This window comes from Micromys minutus (assembly GCF_963924665.1).
Source record: "Micromys minutus genome assembly, chromosome: 6".
Taxonomy (NCBI): domain Eukaryota; kingdom Metazoa; phylum Chordata; class Mammalia; order Rodentia; family Muridae; genus Micromys; species Micromys minutus.
The window spans coordinates 70,228,979-70,247,245 of NC_137975.1; the positions used below are offsets into that span (position 1 = coordinate 70,228,979).

The 18,267-nt window shown below is 42.6% G+C and overlaps 1 protein-coding gene across 1 annotated transcript in view; it reads left to right on the forward strand.

Moving 5' to 3' along the window:
* Positions 1 to 18,267, forward strand: part of VPS41 (VPS41 subunit of HOPS complex) — a 141,964-nt gene that overhangs the window by 61,866 nt on the left and 61,831 nt on the right. Inside the window, exons 6-7 of the mRNA XM_080918301.1 lie at positions 3,632 to 3,694; positions 6,482 to 6,547. Coding sequence (XP_080774427.1) covers positions 3,632 to 3,694; positions 6,482 to 6,547 — 129 coding nt within the window. The remainder of the gene's footprint in view (positions 1 to 3,631; positions 3,695 to 6,481; positions 6,548 to 18,267) is intronic.

The window sequence follows — 18,267 nt, forward strand, 5'->3', positions numbered from 1 at the left end:
GGCCTAATGAGTTTTTCTAGAATATGAAAAACTTTGTTCCTGAGAGTGATTTGAATTGTGCAGATCTGGCCCAAGAGGTTTCAGTGGAGAATTTAAATATATGGACTAGAGACTGTTTTTGTGGTATTTTGGTAAAGAATGTGGCTGGTTTTTGCCCTTGTCTGAAGAGTCTGCCTGGGGCTAAGGTAAAGAGAATCAGATGAATTGCATTGACTAAAGAAGTCTCAGAAATGCTCATCATAGACTTTGTTCTCTGTTTATGTCTCATGAAGAGCATTTTAAACAACTATAGCAAGCTGGGAGGGAAAAAATATAAAATATATGGTTCAAATATTAAAGAGACACCAGCAAGTGAAATGGAGTCTAATCCTGTGTTCAAGGAGATAGCAGATGAAGGGAGTAAGACTTTGGGGCAAGATCCCAACTAGCTAAATTTAGATCTAGGCATTCTAGGTGAAGAAAAGTTTAAGTCCGGGCATGGTGGATCACACCTTTAATCCTACAAGAAAGGCATGCAGATCTTCAAGTTCAAAGTCAGTCTAAAGAGCAAAGTTCCAGAACAGCTAAGCTTAGGCAGTGAAAGAGTTGGGAAACAGAAAGCTTATGATAATGTAATAGAACAAGGGGCCATGTTCCAGGTCCTGCAAGCAGCAGAACTCAGCAACTTTGGTCATTTGGTTCTGACTTTAGAGTCAAGAATAGAAGGAGGTTACTGGGACAATGATGTTGGTTAGCTGGAGCTGGTAATTAAGAAGAGACCAGCATCACTGAAGTGAAATATTCTGGGAAGTGTTTTCTGAGAGCACAAAGAAGCTGTGTTCCAGAGACAGCCAAGGTTGTACCTCATGCTGCAGCTGTGCTTGGTAATGTGTGAGAGTCACCCAGGTGGTACTGGTTTTGAAGGCATGAAGGCATCATGGAGAACATTTGAGGCTTGGCACTGTGAGGGGCCATGAAGGCCATTGGTGAAGGTGCAGCCTCAGTTGCAGTTGATGGCCTCAGACTGAAGGGACCATGTAAAGGATTTGAGGCTTGGCACCATGAAGAGAGCCTATGAGAGGCTATTGTTGAAGCCTCGTTGCAACAGAAGACCCCAGCATATTGCAGATGCCAATACCATGGGATGATCACCAAGAACAGCAGTGTCAGTGGAAGAATGGATGAACCTGAACTTAGAGTGCTACAGAGGGCAGAGCTGGAGAAATGACACTAGCCCTTAGGAGGAGCCCAGACGATTATGTGCGGAACCCAGACATTGAAACAAGAAGCTGTAACATTGAAGTTGCTTTGGAGACCCAAGATTTTCAAGATGCCAGAGCCATGGGCTATCTGCTGAGAAAAGTTGCTAACAGGGAGTGGAACCATCCTAGGAGACAGAAATGTGTTGTAGTCAACAAAGATGAAAAAGGAGTTGAAAATCTGAAGACTATTTTGACACCAGACATGGAGGTGTAGAGTTTTGAGTTTGCCCAGCTGGTTTCCTGTTTTGCCAGTTAAGTGATTAGATGAATCTGAGAGGAGACTTTGAACTTTGGACTTAACATTGTTGAGACTGCTATATACTATGAGAACTTTGGAAGTTAGACTAAATGTATTTTGCATTATGGTATGTTTAGGTATGGCCCCCATAGACTCACATGTTTGAACAAGCCTATGGGGACCAGGGAGTGGAATGTGATGGTTTGTATATGCTTGACCCAGGGAGTTGACACTGTTAGTAGGTGTGGCCTCATTGGAGTAGGTATGGCCTTGTTGGTGTGAGTTTTAATATTCTTGTCCTAACTGCCTTCAGCTAATATTCTGCTAGCAGCCTTCAGATGAAGATGTAGAACTCTCTGCTCCTACTGTACCATGCCTGCCTGGATGCTGCCATATTCCTGCCTTGATGATAATAGACTAAACCTCTGAACCTGTTATCCAGCCCCAATTAAATGTTGTTCTTAATAAGACTTATCTTGGTCATGGTGTCTGCTCACAGAAGTAAAACTCTAAGTAAGACAAATGTCCAGTTTTCACATTCTGGCTCACAACCATCTGTAACTCCAGTACCAGCACATCTGATGCCCTGTCTTCTGGCTTCTTCTGGCATCAGGCAGTCATGTGATGCGCATACAATGCATTCAGCCAAAACACTCATAAGCATTTTTTTAAAAATCCTAAATAAATGAAGCAAATCTCTTAAATATTTTTGTCCATTAAATATGAACGTAATTATAACTGTGAGCTGACATCCGCACCCCTGGTTATGTGGGATTCACTCGTGTAATTTAACCAGGAGGTGAGGAGAGGATGTCTGCAAACGCTCATCAACCTTCTCATCTGGTGCCAGAGCAGCTGGTTGTCAGCGGGAGGAGGGAGTGAGTCCTGACACACTTGCACATTGCCAGCCTCACAGCAGCAGCAGAGAGCCAACCGCTGCAGCATACGGGAAGCTCACAGGGGCACTGCTGAAAAGGGCAGCAGTGGACTGGCTTGTGCTTCCATTTGTGTGAGACAGAAACGACAGTGTGGCTTGTGCACAGATAGGTGGCCACGGGGTTCAGGGATCATTCACTGAGAAGAATGTTAGAGGAGCTCCTTGGACTTTGTTTCTTTTTGTTTTCTTCTTTCCTTACATTTTTGCTTCCTGTCTTCTTTTCCAGCCTTTGTATCTCTCTGTGTGCTCCCTCCTCCCTCTCTTCCTTTTCTTGCTTGTTCTCTCTTATTTGGCTTTTCCTAGGTCGGATTAAGTCTTGATCCTGCAGCCTCAGCCACTGAGTGTGGGAATCACACTGACAGAGCTGAGGTTCTTGTTCTTTCTCTGGGTGAACGTTGAAGAGTCAGCTTTATGTCACAAATTGTGTCTAGCTAAGATATGTGATTTGTATCCTTTTATGTTATACACATTAGACCTGCTTAGGTTTTTGTTGTGTTTCTGCTGTGGCTGGTTGAAAAGCTGGGGAAATACACCTGAATAAAACAGCTTAAGATCTTAAGATGGAAAATAAACACTGAAGAGGAGCAACTGTAATCTATCATTTACACACAGAATAGATGCAGCATAGGTTTGGAATGAATCTGTGTTCATGCTTCTATAGATGGGCACATGTATGCATGTGTGTGTGCTTGTCTGTGTCTGTAAACCATATATGTCTGACTCAAGGTAGACGCTTGGTTTTTTTTTTTCTTGGTTTGTTTGTTTGTTTGTTTTTGCTGTTGGGAGGAAAACTGCGATTAGCCTGTAAGAAATTTGTAAAAGAATATTAGCAACTTATCCATATCTATTTCCTTTCTGAAAGTTGGTATTTGTTTAATAATTGTGTAGTGAGTAAAGGCATCACTATCTATATGGTGCTCATAAAGCTTTTTTATTGTCATCTTAGTTATTAAAATATAATTACACTATTTTCCACTTTCCTCCCTCCATCTTCTCCATATCCCCTGCCTCTGTGCCAGTTCTCTAAGGTGCTTGTAAAAGCTCATTGACATAGCGCGCCCTCCTCTGATGAGATAGTTTGCACTGGGTACTTCACAGAGGTCAGGGACTTAGACTCGGAATGTCCCACATTTCTTTTGCTTCCTTTCCTTTTCTTTGCTGGCTCAGCTCTCTGTCAAGGTCATGATAAACTGATTTGGTCTGTTTATTTCTCAGCTGCAGGTCTTTGGACTGTATTCTGGAGAAGAATTTCATGAGACTTTCGACTGTCCCATTAAAGTAAGTACTTAGCAAGCTTTCCCTCATGAAAGAGTTTTTTCCCCTAGATAAGAATGACCATAAGAATGGAGACTCTGCTTATCCTGTACACAAATATCTGTTTAGTCTTGGTGTGCTGGTACCACTTGAATGGTGAGACTGAGGCCAGATGCAGAGGTTGTTACTTTGGTATTGCTCTATATTCTAGGAGCTTTAATTTGAGTGGATTAAATCTTTCTATCTCTGTCTGTCTGTCTGTCTGTCTGTCTGTCTGTCTCTCTCTCTCTTTCTCTCTCTCTCTCTCTCTCACACACACACACACACACACACAAACACACACACACTTTCCATTTTGACTAAGATGACAGGGCCAAAAAGAATCATACTAAGTTCTGAAGAAGTGATGCTTATCTGGTTTTTGTTGGGGTGTGTTGTTTTAGAGGGCTGGCTTTATAGCCTGAGCTATAAAGTCTGACCCATCTTTGATACAGAGGAAGGTACTGGCCTTTTATTTGGAAGAGTATGGGAGACATGGAAAGGCCAGACAGTTCCAACTGTGTCCAGTAAGTGGCAGGAAGTCTTGCTTAGATGTGTATGGAAGACTAAAGAGGCAATTAAAGGCCGACTGGAACAGGCCGGATCTTTAGACTAAGGAACTTGGCATCCATCTTATAGGTCAGTGCCTAAGAACAAGAGTGGCATAGATGGAGCCTGGCTGTAGCGGGGCTAACATGGCGACTATGTAGCAGAGATGGCAGGTCTGATGGGTAGGGCACAGAGCTCAGCTGCAGATACCCATCATGCTCAAGTATCTGCTGTAGTCTCAAAGGAGTACACGTGTTTTCTTCACGTGTTTATTCAAATATTGATTGAACAGTAGTAGTGAAGGATGGATAAGATCTGACACGTGTTTTAGAAAGCTGACTTTGCCAGAAAGGAAGGGGATTTAAACAGGAGAGTCACTAGGAAAGAGACAATTTAGAAGGCTGATGTCGTGTACTGGACAAATCACTAAGGAGCTTAGAAAAGGGAGCAAGCTTGAGTGTTCAAGATGGGAAATTGATTGAGACAGTTTTCAAGAGGTAGACATTGTAGCCCTAGGACGGTGGGCTGAATGACGTTAAAGACGAATGTGCAGAAAGTAAATCCAGTGTTCTGCTGTAGGAAATCTCCCCAATTGTCTTAGGTAATCATTTGAGTGATGGCATTGGGAAGTTGGTCAGGAATTTTGAGAGCTGGGCTACATCTGTAGCTTTACACAAAGTTTAGGAATAGGCGTTGGCCTTCTTGGTGGAGACTGTTGTGCCTTAAACACAGTTGGTAATTTGAGGTGAGTTGAGGAGAAACCATTTTAAGGATATTGGCCACTTCACGGCTATAGGGTGAAAAGAGAAGATTGATGTTGATATTCTGGAGCTCTCAAAACACTGCAGTGAAAGTAAAAAGCCTGAGAGGTCGTTCTTAGGAAGCCTGGGAAAAATGCAGGCTGGTGACTGGAACACCAAGGAGAGAGTTTCCAGAGAGATGGCGGTGCTGTTAAAGGCAGCCTGCAGGCAGGGCAGTGTCCAGTGTTTCAACCTGGCCCCTGTGAGTGTCCCAATGGCCATAGTAAGGACAGTGGTCCCACTGAGTTCCAGAAGATGGAGTCACACACACCAGGAAAGATTCTTCTCCCAAGACATTTGTTCATAAAAACGATGTCATCACGGTGATACAAAATAGGCCAGTATGGAGACATCATGTTCATAGACTGTGTTTTGGTTAATGGAAGAATGGGTAGAGAGTGAAGACCCAAGGAAATAGTACTGGGCAGAGCAGTACTGAGCAGTGAGGTTGGCAGCTTAGGGAGGAAGTGTCTGAGTCCTTCCCGTGAGTGAGGCAGGCACTGGGAGAGGGGCTCAGCCCAGGTGATGCAGGCTCAGAGGAGCAGCTAGTGTGCCCGTGCTCCTGCCTTATCTTGCTCAACTTATATGAGGTAGGGTAAGATTTTTTGTTTTTTGTTTTTTAAGGGGGGGGGGTTGGCTCATTATTTGTTGTGAGAGAGCTTGCAAGGCTGTTAGAGGTGGTAAGGATTTGGAGGGATGTAATGTGTGTTTCTGTGTTGGTAATTAGGATGGGCTAGGGTAGAGCTGAGGAGAACATTGTACTAACAATGTATCACAAAAATGACAAGATGTCTGTTAAATTAACCTGACAGTGACAGTGTAGAGAAACGATTAACCTGTCTAGTAGGAGGAAAGAAATATATGAGTTAATTACAGAAATGTAAAACATATTCAACTGAAGGTTTGGGAAGTTTCTGAACCGTAGATAGTTGGGGATGACAAGGCAAGAGTGAAGCTTGTATACAAAGAGCTGGTCGAGGAACTGGGCTGATGGGAGCTCTGGACTTCACTGCATTCCACCTTCACCCAGCTTGTGCTCATGGTGTCCATGACATAAATCCACCAGCAGGAGCAGTGTGGAGCAGCCCTGCACAGACCTGCACATCTTAGTATGAGATGTATGTAGTATGTAGTGTCCTCTTGTGTACCTAGTTACAGATGCTTGAGCCATCGCACACTTCCTTGGTCCCTTCCCCTGCGTGACTTTAGGCGAGGTGTCCGCTCAGAAGTGAGAAGCAAAGCCCTTCACTCTTGTGCAGCTTTGATTCTGCTACAGAGAAGATGTCTTACCACACAAGAGCACCTTCAGCAGTCTTAGAACCTTACCTGAATTCATTCAGTTACCAGAACGGACAAGAAACTGTCACGCTCTTTCTTTCACCTGGGACGTTTAAACCAGGCTTGGCTGCTTTTTCTTTTGTAGATCATTGCTGTGCACCCCCAGTTCGTGAGATCCAGTTGTAAGCAGTTTGTGACCGGCGGGAAAAAGGTAATGTTGTGTGGCATGTGACAAATGACGATGTCATGAAACTTGAGACTGATCTCTAGGGTACAGCCTGAGTTAGTCACCATCTTTGAAGGAGGGGACAGCTGAAGTGTGTGCCTTTACACACACACACACACACACACACACAGGAGGCAGCATTTAAATGAAACCAAAAGTCATGTTATTAGGGATTGCTGCTCTTGCCTGGGACAAACCTCCTGCAGGCTGTGGTGGGGACAAGAGAGTTACTGCTGTTCCTCATTGGCCTGTTCACAGTGAGGAAGGGAAAATTCTGGAATGTCTTTCTGTGCATAGAAATAATAAATCCCGAAATTAAAGGACCGTGGTGATTGTCACTTGTTTTCTATTTTATTAGCCAGAGTTTTAAAATAACATTTTTATAACAAACACTCACATACTAAAATGACAGTATTATTTTGTGTGCCGCTCTTAAGAAAGGTAGTATGAGCGGTGATGTAGCTGTGAGGTGACAGCTTTGAGCCCCACTTTCTAAAGCATCACAGTATTCTACGGTGTGCTCTGACGCATAGCGAGGTGTCAGGGTAGACCATTGCACATCCTTTTCTCAAGGCCACACAGCAGACCTGGGGACCCATTTGGTGGTGCAGAGTGGAGGTCACATGAGCTTGGATTTCTTCTAAGCAGTTGCCCTTTCCTCTTCCACCCTGTAGCCCACTGACACCTTTTGGTTCTAGCCCCGCTTACACGGTTCAAACGGCTTATGTTGTTAGTGATGGAATCGTAGCTTAATCTGACTGCCCTTGCCTTAGACAAATTAACTACCTCCCTTGTATTTGTCAACTTGGAGAAATAACTTTAACAGCCCTCTTATTTCATTATTAAACAGATTTTGGGGAGGACATTTTGTTTGCATAAAATCACTTAACTTTGATTGTGATCCATGCATTCTGTTATAATTCAGGGAAGACAATGATCTAATAATCTGCTGCCCCTTTAAGAATTGCTTTAGGCAGATTGCTTTCATTAGTGGTTGGAGATTGGGTGCTTGCCGAGGGTTGAGGCAAGTCTTTAACAGCAGCTCATGTTCCAGCAGCTTCTGCTCTTGAAACAGTCTTGAGCTCTCTTTAAGGGGCATTATAAATTCTCCTACGTGTTAGGAGCTTCATGAAAGATGTATGTGTTCTTTATACAATATTGATTTGTTTCCCCAAATTCATTGAGTTTATTATGTAAATTAATACTTCATAAGTAGTAAAATGTTACATTGTTTTTATAAACTCTGGTGATATATTTAGTTGTGATATTTTCAAAATCTATTGGTTGGGTGTAGTTGTAGGCGTCTCCAGAACATTTCTTTCTTCTGTGCACACAGTATATACTTTTAAAGATTGCCTGTGCTACATGGCTTTTGCATTATCGTGTTTTGTTGAAATAGTTGCGTTTAATTGAAGATGTAGTTATCGGCAACTGTGGGCCATGTGATATGGGTGCCTTAAACAAAACGCAGTCCACTGAAGAAGCAGTGTGTGCTCTTAACCCCGAAGTCTTCTCATCCCCCTCCCACAACTTTCCTTCTGACAAACTCCTGTGTATCACCCTATGGCTTCTCTGGGCATTGGGACTTACTATCTTCTCCTACAGGGACCAGATGCATTTCTGTGGTGTCCAATGCTACAGGCTTTAAATCAATATCCATGGTCATCTTTGCAAATGACTCTCTCTCAGTTTCCTCTTTAAAATCATAGCTTACTCAACCACCATTGCCCACATTTTTTTCTTTGTATTTCTTCACAATGCCTTTGTCAGCTGCCATGAGCCAGCTCTCCCACTCTCCCTCACCCACGCCACCACACAAAGCCAGGGTAGCTGTCCTGTACTTGGGGCAGCTCACTGGCACGCCCTGCCACCAGGGCCAGATATTCTGTGCTACCCAGTAGTCTGCAAGGCTTTAGGCAAGCTTTCCAGAGTGCCACAGCCAGTAAGGGGTGGGGCCAGCTCTGCAGAGCCCTTGGACAGCTGTATGGTCCCAGGCAGTGGGCCACAGCAGGGTTGTCCCCATGGCCTTTGGTAGTAATATGAGCCACAGACATTGACAGAGACCCCTGATGCTGCATGTGTCTCTCAGTGGCATCATGGGCTAGGACTTCACCATGGCCTCAGGTGGCAGGGCAGGCTACTCACGTCAAGCCGTGTCTTTCTACCCTCGTATTTCCATCTCTCCTCTCTTAGTAATGCACAAACTATCTGCTTCTCTTTCTCTCCCAGTTCTCCACCCCATATGTGCACATCATAGTGGCCCCACTGAGCTGGCCATGTACCACACAGCAGCAGCAGGCCTCTGAAGTAATGACTGTTGTGAGCAGTTAGTTTCTTCTGCAGTGTGTTGGCAAACTTTTAAGAGTTATTAATCAAGTTATAGAAGTTTATAAACATTGAAAAATGAGGAAAGCAAAGACTGCCTTGGTTCAAAAGCATTTTCTATTGCTTTAACTGGAGTTTTAAACTAGCACCATAAATTCACACAATTTGAAGAGTCTAGCATTTAGTAATTATTGATAAGCTTACAGTAATCATGCCATGGGCACCGAGAGCCTACTGAATACAGTAGGAAGTGGATGATGGAGAAGAGTAAAATAAAGGCCAACACTAGGTAGCTGAGAGGTGAGAATCAGCAATGAGCTGTCATTCAAGAATTGCCCAGAGGGAGTATGCTGTGTAGCCGAGGTGTTGTACCGTGAGAACACTGACCTATTCTGTGGTCCTTTACATTCTGTGCTGCCCTCTATAAACAGGGTTGAAGTTCCCCACAGGCTGGGATTGGGAAAGCAGGCAGGAAAGCAAAGCTCTGCTGATAAGATATATGGGCTATTCATAAGAATACTGAGACACTGCATATAATATTTTAGTTGTTTAAACATTTTTAAAGATTTGTTTGTTTATTTACTGATTTTAAATATGGGCATTTTCTCTGCACATTAGAAGAGAGCATTAGGTCCAATATAATTGCAGTTAAAAGATTTTGAGCCACCATGTGGATGTTGGGAATTGAACTGAGGACCTCTGGAAGAGCAGCCAGTGCTTTTAACCTCTGAGTCATCTCTCCAGCCCCTAATTGTTTAATACTATTGTCTTAGTTGCTGTGATGAGACATCGAGACCATTAGGGCTGGTCTGTAGTTTCAGAGGTTTAGCTCATCATCACCATGACGGAAAGCATGGCAGCGTGCAGGCAGACAAGGTGCTGGAGGACCTGAGAGCTCTTCTTCTGGATCAGCAGGCAGCAGGAATATAGGAGTGTGCAGGAAATTCCAGAGGCAACCGTAGCCCTGTTTCATTTTCCTTTCAAGGTTTTAGCTCCTTAGTTTGGGGAGACAATGGCTTATCCATAGTGGACTGGGATAGTAGGTCAGAGTGCCTTTTTTTTCCTTTTAATGTTTAGGGAAAAAAGTTTTTTTGATTCCAGAGAAAACTTCTTAGTAGAAGTGCTGAAGTTAAGTCTGTGTACTCCAGTACACACGAGCATAGAAAGAAAAAGCATATTCGAAATTCTGGTTTGTTTCCATATTTGAAAAAGAAAGAAAAAAAAGCTCATCTTCTAACAGTGTCATCCCAGGGGTCTCTCACACACAGGGACCAATGGAATTTCCACAAGAAGGAAGTCTGATAAATGAGCCTAGCCAGGGAGTTTTGGCTTTAGCCGAAAAGCTTCTAAGTGTGGATGCTTTTTTTTTCCTTCTAATGGATGGCTTTTCTTTTTCAGCAAGATAAGCTTACCCTTATATGACCTTTACCTTTGAACTCTGGAGTACCCTTCCCTGAAAGCTGATGTAACTCCTCTCACAAAGCAGTAGCTCAGTGTGATACTGTTCACCACTGGAGTCCTTGTTAAAGTGACATAGCAGTTGCCTGCCATTGTGGGATAAAGTGGCGGGACCTGGGTGTGGAGGCCAGCTGCTCTGTATGCTGAGAAATGTCAGTCCACATGCAGGGGAGGGGCTTCTGAATGAGGTGAGGCTTCTGCTAGGCCTTTGTTTTGTTGTTTGCTTGTTTCTTTGTTTGCAGGGTATGCTTGCTTCATACCCTGCCTGTAGGCATCCAGTAGGGTTGCCAGGATTAGTACTCTGCTGTGTACCCTACCCAAGGGCTCAGCTGTCTACGATAGTTGTGAGCACTGTCACGTGATGGTCAGGGCTGCCTTCTCCAGCCATTTTTCTCAGACATATAAAACCAATTTGCAAATTAACTCTGTGGCAACATGCTTTGGTGGAGTTTTCCATATATTCTATAGTGATTGAGGCTAAAAAATAGAAATCAGTTTCGTAAACTAGAAATCATTTAAGTCACAACATTGACATTTTCTTAGTCGTCTATGCCAAATGTCAGTTGCTTTCCTATTGATTCTCTGTAGGATTCCCAAGTCTTGGAATGGTGTCTTCACTGCATGTGGAATGTGGGAAGGATTATGCTAACTTCATTTTCTTTTATGATCCTGTTGACACAAAACCTTCAAATGCCTGTTAAGAAAGCTTTTCTGTAAGGAGTTCAATTTTTTTTTAAGTAAATTCAATAAATTCAATTCTTTTTTCAAACATTTCCATATATAATACTTCTTTTGGTGGTGCATGTTCACATGTATGTGTGTATGCTTGTAATTGTGTCTGATGCATGTAGAAACCAGAGGACAACCTCAGGTGCTATTCCTCAGCGGCAGTCCACCTCCCCCCCCCTCTGTGTGTGTGTGTGTGTGTGTCTGTCTGTCTGTCTGTCTCTATCTGTTTTTCTTCCTTACTGCCCTTCACTTTTTTATTTTTTGTTTGTTTTTTTAAAGATGGTCTTGTAGCGGTAAATTTAAGTAAAAGAACAAAAGTCACCATGCTACACTAGCGCTCGCTACTCTCTGGCCCTGGTGGCGATCTCTCTGCTATGTCTAGTCCCAGCAGCTGCTGCTTCTCTAGTTCCCATGGCAGGTCGCTGCCATGCCAGCTCCATGCAATGACCACCTATCTCATGGTTAGCTATCACAAATTCCTGTAACCTGACAAAATCAAAGCTCTACAGGCTTGTACTCTATCAGCCATATTTATATCAGTCAGAGCCGATTGATATTGATATAAACTGTCTACCTAGATAAGACAGATTTTGTTATAATAATTCATCTCTTATAAGATATTCATAGCTACCTTGGGCTGTTTAAAGCCACATGGATCTGGTTTGTCCTTCTCCATCTTCCTCCTCATTTTTCTCCTATCTCTCCTGCCTCTCAAAATCTCTGTGTCCACCCTTCCTTTACTGTTCAACCACAGGCCTTGCCTTATCTTATGCCTGCCCTTGCCTCCATTATAAACATCAGTCTACATGGTCTCTTGTTGACCTGAACTAAGAAATACTAATTTGTTAAATTATTTAACTAATTAATTAATTATTATTAGTTACTTAGTTAATTAAATCTATGTAGACTTAAGATGTCCAGTCATAGAGCCTTAACAATCAGCCTTCCTGTGACTCCGCAGTACTGGAACTAAAAGCATATGCTTGCCTTCTTTTACATGGGTTCTGGGGAATCAATCCCAGATCTTCATGCTTCTAAGGCAAGCACTTTGCAGGCTGTAGTCTAGCCCTTTCTATGTGTCACATACGTGTATTGATCATTCTTAATCATTCTCTACCTGGAGCAACCAACCTCTGTCACTTGCTATTACTAAATCTCTTATTGCACACTTCAGCACTAGAACTGGTGGAGAGATGCTTGTCATGTTTTCTTGTGGGGCTTTGTACAGATGGATTGTTATTAATGTTCTCTCCATTTTTTCCTTTCTAAGTAGGGCTACATAAAATACGGGGTTCCAGGAACAAACCGTTGTCAGATAGTATCACACGTACAAACTGAAATGCTTATTTCAAGGACTACTTAGCTCAAATCTGCTTTCTGAACACATTCCTTTGTGGAGGGTCCCAGATCATGTTATTAGTGTCATTGTATGAACCCACATCATGACAGTGGATGGTGGTTTTCAAAGAATGTGAGTCAGGCAGTAATAGCAGAATGACAGGAGAAAGATTTATTAATTAACCAGGGTGATGATCTGATAAGAAAATAAAAATTCTGAATCATTGGAAAAAAAAACTTGTGTACAAGTATTTTTATTTGTATGCATATATGTAAGAATTTATATGGAGAAATCTGATAGTGTTATTGTTTTCTTTGTTTTTAAACTTCCAAACAGTATTTCTCCTCAGTATTTTTAACATTGAGGTTGAAATGCACTACACACAAGATGGCTGTGTGCCCTGTGTCTCTAGATCACCAGGAGAACCGCCATAGGTTTTAGGAAGAGGATGTCAAAAGATAATCTTTGAGGATGGAGTGAATTGCAGGAGGTAAATTTTTGTTTTAGAATCTAGGCTGTAAAGAGACCAGCCGGAGCAATCATGTTCTTGAATATCTGATAAGCTTGATCCGAAAGGACAGAGGCTGCACCAAGGCTGAAGTGCAAAGGAAAAGAAGCAGGGCCTTTTGTTTTAGGTAGGATGAGGTATGTGATTATATTTTGGAGAAAGTTCAGACAGACATGCTATGGAGTAGTCTTGCTTTTACCAAGATCCTTCCGCCTCACCCAGTGGCCCTGTGTAGCGCTGGTGCTCTGTGACAATGTTTATCAGCAGACCAAGGCTTACCTGTGAGTGACAAGCCAAGCTCTTTGCAGATCAATCTTGCCCTTTGTCAGTTGGTTTAAGTAGTGTGATCTCATCTGCTAGATTGTTTTATTGATGTGCTTTTATAAAGTGTATGGAGTGTCCCATGGCATTGTTTTAGAAATATAATTATGTGTGTGGGTACATTCAAGAAGGGATACTATACACCAAATCATTGATTGTATATGTCTAGTAAAATTATGAACATACTTTTTGCTCTTCTTTTTGCTAGACACATTAATTTATTTTATAATGAATTAATAAAAGAATGTACAAAGTCATCTCAGTTCAGAGCTTGTTTTTACTTAAAAATTTGTAGTATATAAAATTCCCTGTGTCCTTGAAGATGTTTGCTTGGTCTCGTTTAATAGCTGCATGATTGTCCATTCTACAAGTCTGTTTAGTTTTCTCAGCTGTGTTTCTATTATTGGACCTTTAGTTTATGTCTATGTTTGTCAATAGTCTACTTGTGATGAAGCTAGAAATGCTGCTGCTGCTGATGCTGCTGCTGCTGCTCCTCCCCCCTCCCCCCTTCTTACTCCTCCTCCATCATTGCAGTCATCGTTGTAGTCATCATCATCCTTTGGAGACAGGGTCTCATGTAGCACAATTGTTCTCAAACTTTTATTTTGGTAAGATAACCATGAAATTCTGATCCATCTGCCTCTATATCCTGAATGGTAGGGATATAGGAATAAATAATCGTACCTGGTCTATATTCTGCGGGATGGATCACAGGACCGCGTGCTTGTTAGGGAAGCTCCACCCACTGTGCTCCAGCTCTAGTGTGCTCATGCATATGGGCTGTGCACATTAATAGGGTTCACTGTGACATGTAACGCATGCATTGTGTTTGGAGTGTATCTGCCCTCCTTTTTCTCACCGGTTCTTTTCTTCCTTCCTATTTCTCTATGCTTGTCTCTCCTCCTACTCCATCCCCTTCCCCTAGTGGTCTCTCTTCTACTTATAAGTTGTGTTTTAAAGTCTTGCTTATTCCACTCAGCATGATCTCCAGCTTTATTTATTGTCTTGCATGTAACTTACCATTTTTTTTGTGATTGAATAGTATTCTATTGTGTATTTATGCCACATTTTCTTTATACTTCTGTCTTAGGATTTCTGTTGCTGTGAAGAGATGCTGTTACTAAGGAAATTATTTCATTGGGACTGGCTTACAGTTCAGAAGTTTAGTCCCCTGTCATCCTGGCAGGAAACATTGTGGAACTCAGACAGACATGGTGATGTGGAGGTAGTTCTGTATCTAGAGCCGCAGACAGCAGCAAGAGTGTTACACTGGACCTAGCTTGAGCACTTTGAGCACTTTGAGACCTCAAAGCCCATCCCTAGAGATGCATTTTGTCCAAAAATGCCACGCCTACATTAGCAAGGTCACACCCACTAGTATTAGTATCACTCCCTATGAACCTGTGAGGGCCATTTTCTTTCAGACCACCACAGCTTCCATCTCCTGATGGGCACCTAGGTTTACTTCATAACTTGATTACTACAAATAATACTCCATTCTTTGCTCAGGGCTGCTTTTAATGTAATAGAAACCAGGCCAGTGAAGACTGTCCAGTTGATATTTATTATCACTTTGAACACAAATTATTGCTACTTTCAGAATAGCCTTACTACCAAAATTGCCTAAATCTGCGATAATATTACTGTTCTCAAGGAGATACTCTGTAAGAGGTCAAGCGAAGCAAATAGAAATTGAAGTATATAAGGAATCCAAACCCATCGGTTCTGCCACATTTATAGACCTATCAATGACTGACTGTATGCCCAGTTAGTGTCAGGCTTTCATAAAGTTAAGATGAATTCATTTCTCAGGTATTTGTAGCCATGAACTTGCTTCTGTGGGCATTATAGACAACAGTGTAATAGTCTAAGGTTCGGAATGGGTAAGTTGGTATTTTAGCCTGTAGGGTTAGATAGGTAGATTTGCATCGGTTGCCTGTTGTTTTATCTGTTGTTTTATAATACAAAACAAATTGTTCCTCATGGGACCCCTTGTATTTAACATCATCTTTTTGTGTTAATTTCCTCGTTTGAAACTGTGGTAGCTGAGTAGACTTTACCTTGCAATGATTCAGGCTTCTTTTCTTTTCAACTATCAACATGTCCACACAAAACTAGTCACCTTTTAGGGTCTTGGCATCATGCTTCTCAAGCATTTCCTATGAAGCTTATAGTTGGTCGAGTGGCTGTGAGAGTCCAGTTCATAGGCACGTCATGTGGAGGCAGTGTTTGCTCTGCATTTGACTCCTTGTCAGCACATGGAATTATCTCGTGAAATAGATGTCCGAAGGATTATGATATGTTCAGAAATTAACCAGTGAATTTACCACACAATATTCTGGAATGTTCCCTATCCTGCCGTGCTTTATGATCTTTCTTTGTGGAGGTTTGAAAAGACAAACAGCAGCAACAACAACTGTTGGCCATGTTGGTCCTGAGCCAAAGCAAGACACGTGATGGAGGCTCTCACCTGCTCCCTGGCTACTTGCTCACCCTCGGCTCCATCAGAATCAGGGGCCTCTCCCTGCGGTGCACAGCCAGCTCCTTCTCCACACTGGATAGTGTTCCATTCAGTTATCTTTTCTATTAAAAACGAGACATTTCAACTTTAGTTTTGGGAGGTTGTGTGTGTGTGTGTGTGTGTGTGTGTGTGTGTGTGTGTGTGTGTGCGCGCGCGTGCGCGCGCGTGCATGCATACCTTGTATGTGTAGCTGCCTGTGGAGGCCAGTTAGCCACCTGAGGTTGCTCCGAGGACCGAGCTCTGATCCTATGGGAGAGCAGTGAGCCACGACTACTGAGCCATCTCTCCAGTCCTTGTTTTCTATTAGCAGTTTTATTTTTTTATCATTCTCAAGTCTTTTAGTTCCTGTCCTTCTGCCCTTTATCTCATTTTCCTGATACTGCCCTGTTAGGTTCTGACTTGCGGAGGTTTATGTTTGTAAGAGATTCATGATCTTTTCCTTGTCCACTATCTCATCTGACTTAGCAGAGGTTGTCTTTTATGGACTCTTTTCCTCGAGCTCCTATTTCTTTGTGTAAGAACAATGCTGGTGGCTTCCATATCTACTTCCTGTGGCATGATCCCTCTGTCCCAGTCTTTGCTGCTCCCAGCAAGCAGTATTGCAGGGCTTGAAGAAGGCTAAAAAGTCACATTGTTCATACATTTGCAAGATCCTGAGCTGACAATTGAAACGTGCCTCCTTCCTTTGTCAGGGGAGAGTAGGTGACTGGTAGTGATAGCACTGGGTACCAGAACCCAGGCTGTATGGCCACCTGCTAGAGATCTTGGCCCAGGTGTGGGAGACTCTGGGATGTGCACCCTGTACCACTGTATAGTGTAGAAAAGTGGTAGATACATCTATCAGCACAAAACATAGAAGAATAAAGTATATTGCCAGTACGTGAAGGCTCCTATTGAAATATAAGCACCGAGAGTGCTGACTGCCAGAATGTGGATTTATGGGAAAGAAAGCCCTAAAATACTTTCTTCAACAACAACAGAAATATAGACCTCTTGGAAACAGCTTTTCCTCTCTGTGTACTTAGCTCCCATTGAGCTTAAATTGCTCTCAGTATTGGGATAATGACAATTCGATAATACAGGATGTGGAAGACAAACCAAATAAATTAACCAGCTGCTTTTAAGGCTAGTTCGTTCAATGACTTACCCCTAAAATGCTTTGTAGAGCGCTCGTGCTCAGTAGGTCTCTAGGCAGGTTTATGACTAGAAGAAAGAAATGGATTTTATTAAATGTCAGTGAAATCGGGGCGGATAGCTTTGTGGTACTTAAATTAGTGCCGAATGTGTGTAAGAAAAGTGGTTTATCTTTCTCTGCCTCATAGGTGCGGAACTGTCTTCGGCATTCCTGCTAGAAAACATGTTCCTGCTCAAAATTCCCATAGATTAGTATAAAACTATAAACAGAGACTGCACCATTTGATGCTGGTGTCCTATATAAAGCCCTGTGTCCCCTGGAGCAAGCCTCACAAAGGACAATGATAAAAACATCAGCAATTGGCAGACATGTGAAGTTGAATACCGCGTGAGGCTTAGAAGCTTGAATTTGTGTATTAGGGATAAGGGCGGGGAAGAGCGTTGAGAGGAACTGCTGAGGAGCTGGGGACAGGATGCAAGGGGGAGGAGCTGATTAGGTGCAGAGAGCCAGAGAAGTGGATGCCATCAAGTCCAGAGAGCCAGACAGAGGGCACGTCTGTGTCCCTCAGTGAAAAGATCATCGGCTACTTAAACGGAGCAACGGAAGACTAACATTAAAAGTAGTTTTCAAAATTGTGATAAGCTTTGTAAAAGTTACGTTCTCTGCCCTTGAGGAATAGCCTGTCATTGCAGGTGTTAGGCATGAGTAAATCCCTTTTTATAGAGATGTGTTAATTGTGTGGATTAGGTTGAAATCTTTCCACTCAGTTTTAGAGACAGGACAGATTTCCATGTATTCAGTACAGTTTTTGAAGCATTAGGAAATGGAAATTGGTTACACATCAGGAGAGAGTCCTTGCATAGCTCTAGCAGTTGCAAACACATGTGTATTAACAATGAGAGGAGGGCCAAGAGCAGCTCTCAGAAAGCCCACGTGCTGTCTCCCTGTCCATCATGTCCGAGTGTCTAGCAGGGAGCAGCAAGGAAGCTCAAATGATAGCCAGCCCCAGTAAGCGGCAACTTAGCCGGACTGTGGTGCCGTGATGGGACCAAGCCATTGGAGAGACATGGCTCACAGAAGGATGCCTGCTCCTTTACAGCAGTTCATTTTTATTTTCAAAAAGCAGTAGTGACGTGTTCAAAACTATTACATTTTGAGAGCCATCCAAAATGAAGACAAATCACAATTATATTGTAGTGAATAATAGTTTAAAGTGTTTCCTTCATTTAGTGAAGTTAGCTTGTATTTTAGGTTTCGGCTTGTTTCATTTTTCCAGCATGTGACATGCCCTGGGCCTTTCTGTCTTTATGAAACCTTCATTGAGGATTTTTGCTTTCCCCATTTCATGTCAAATAAACATTGCAGGTCT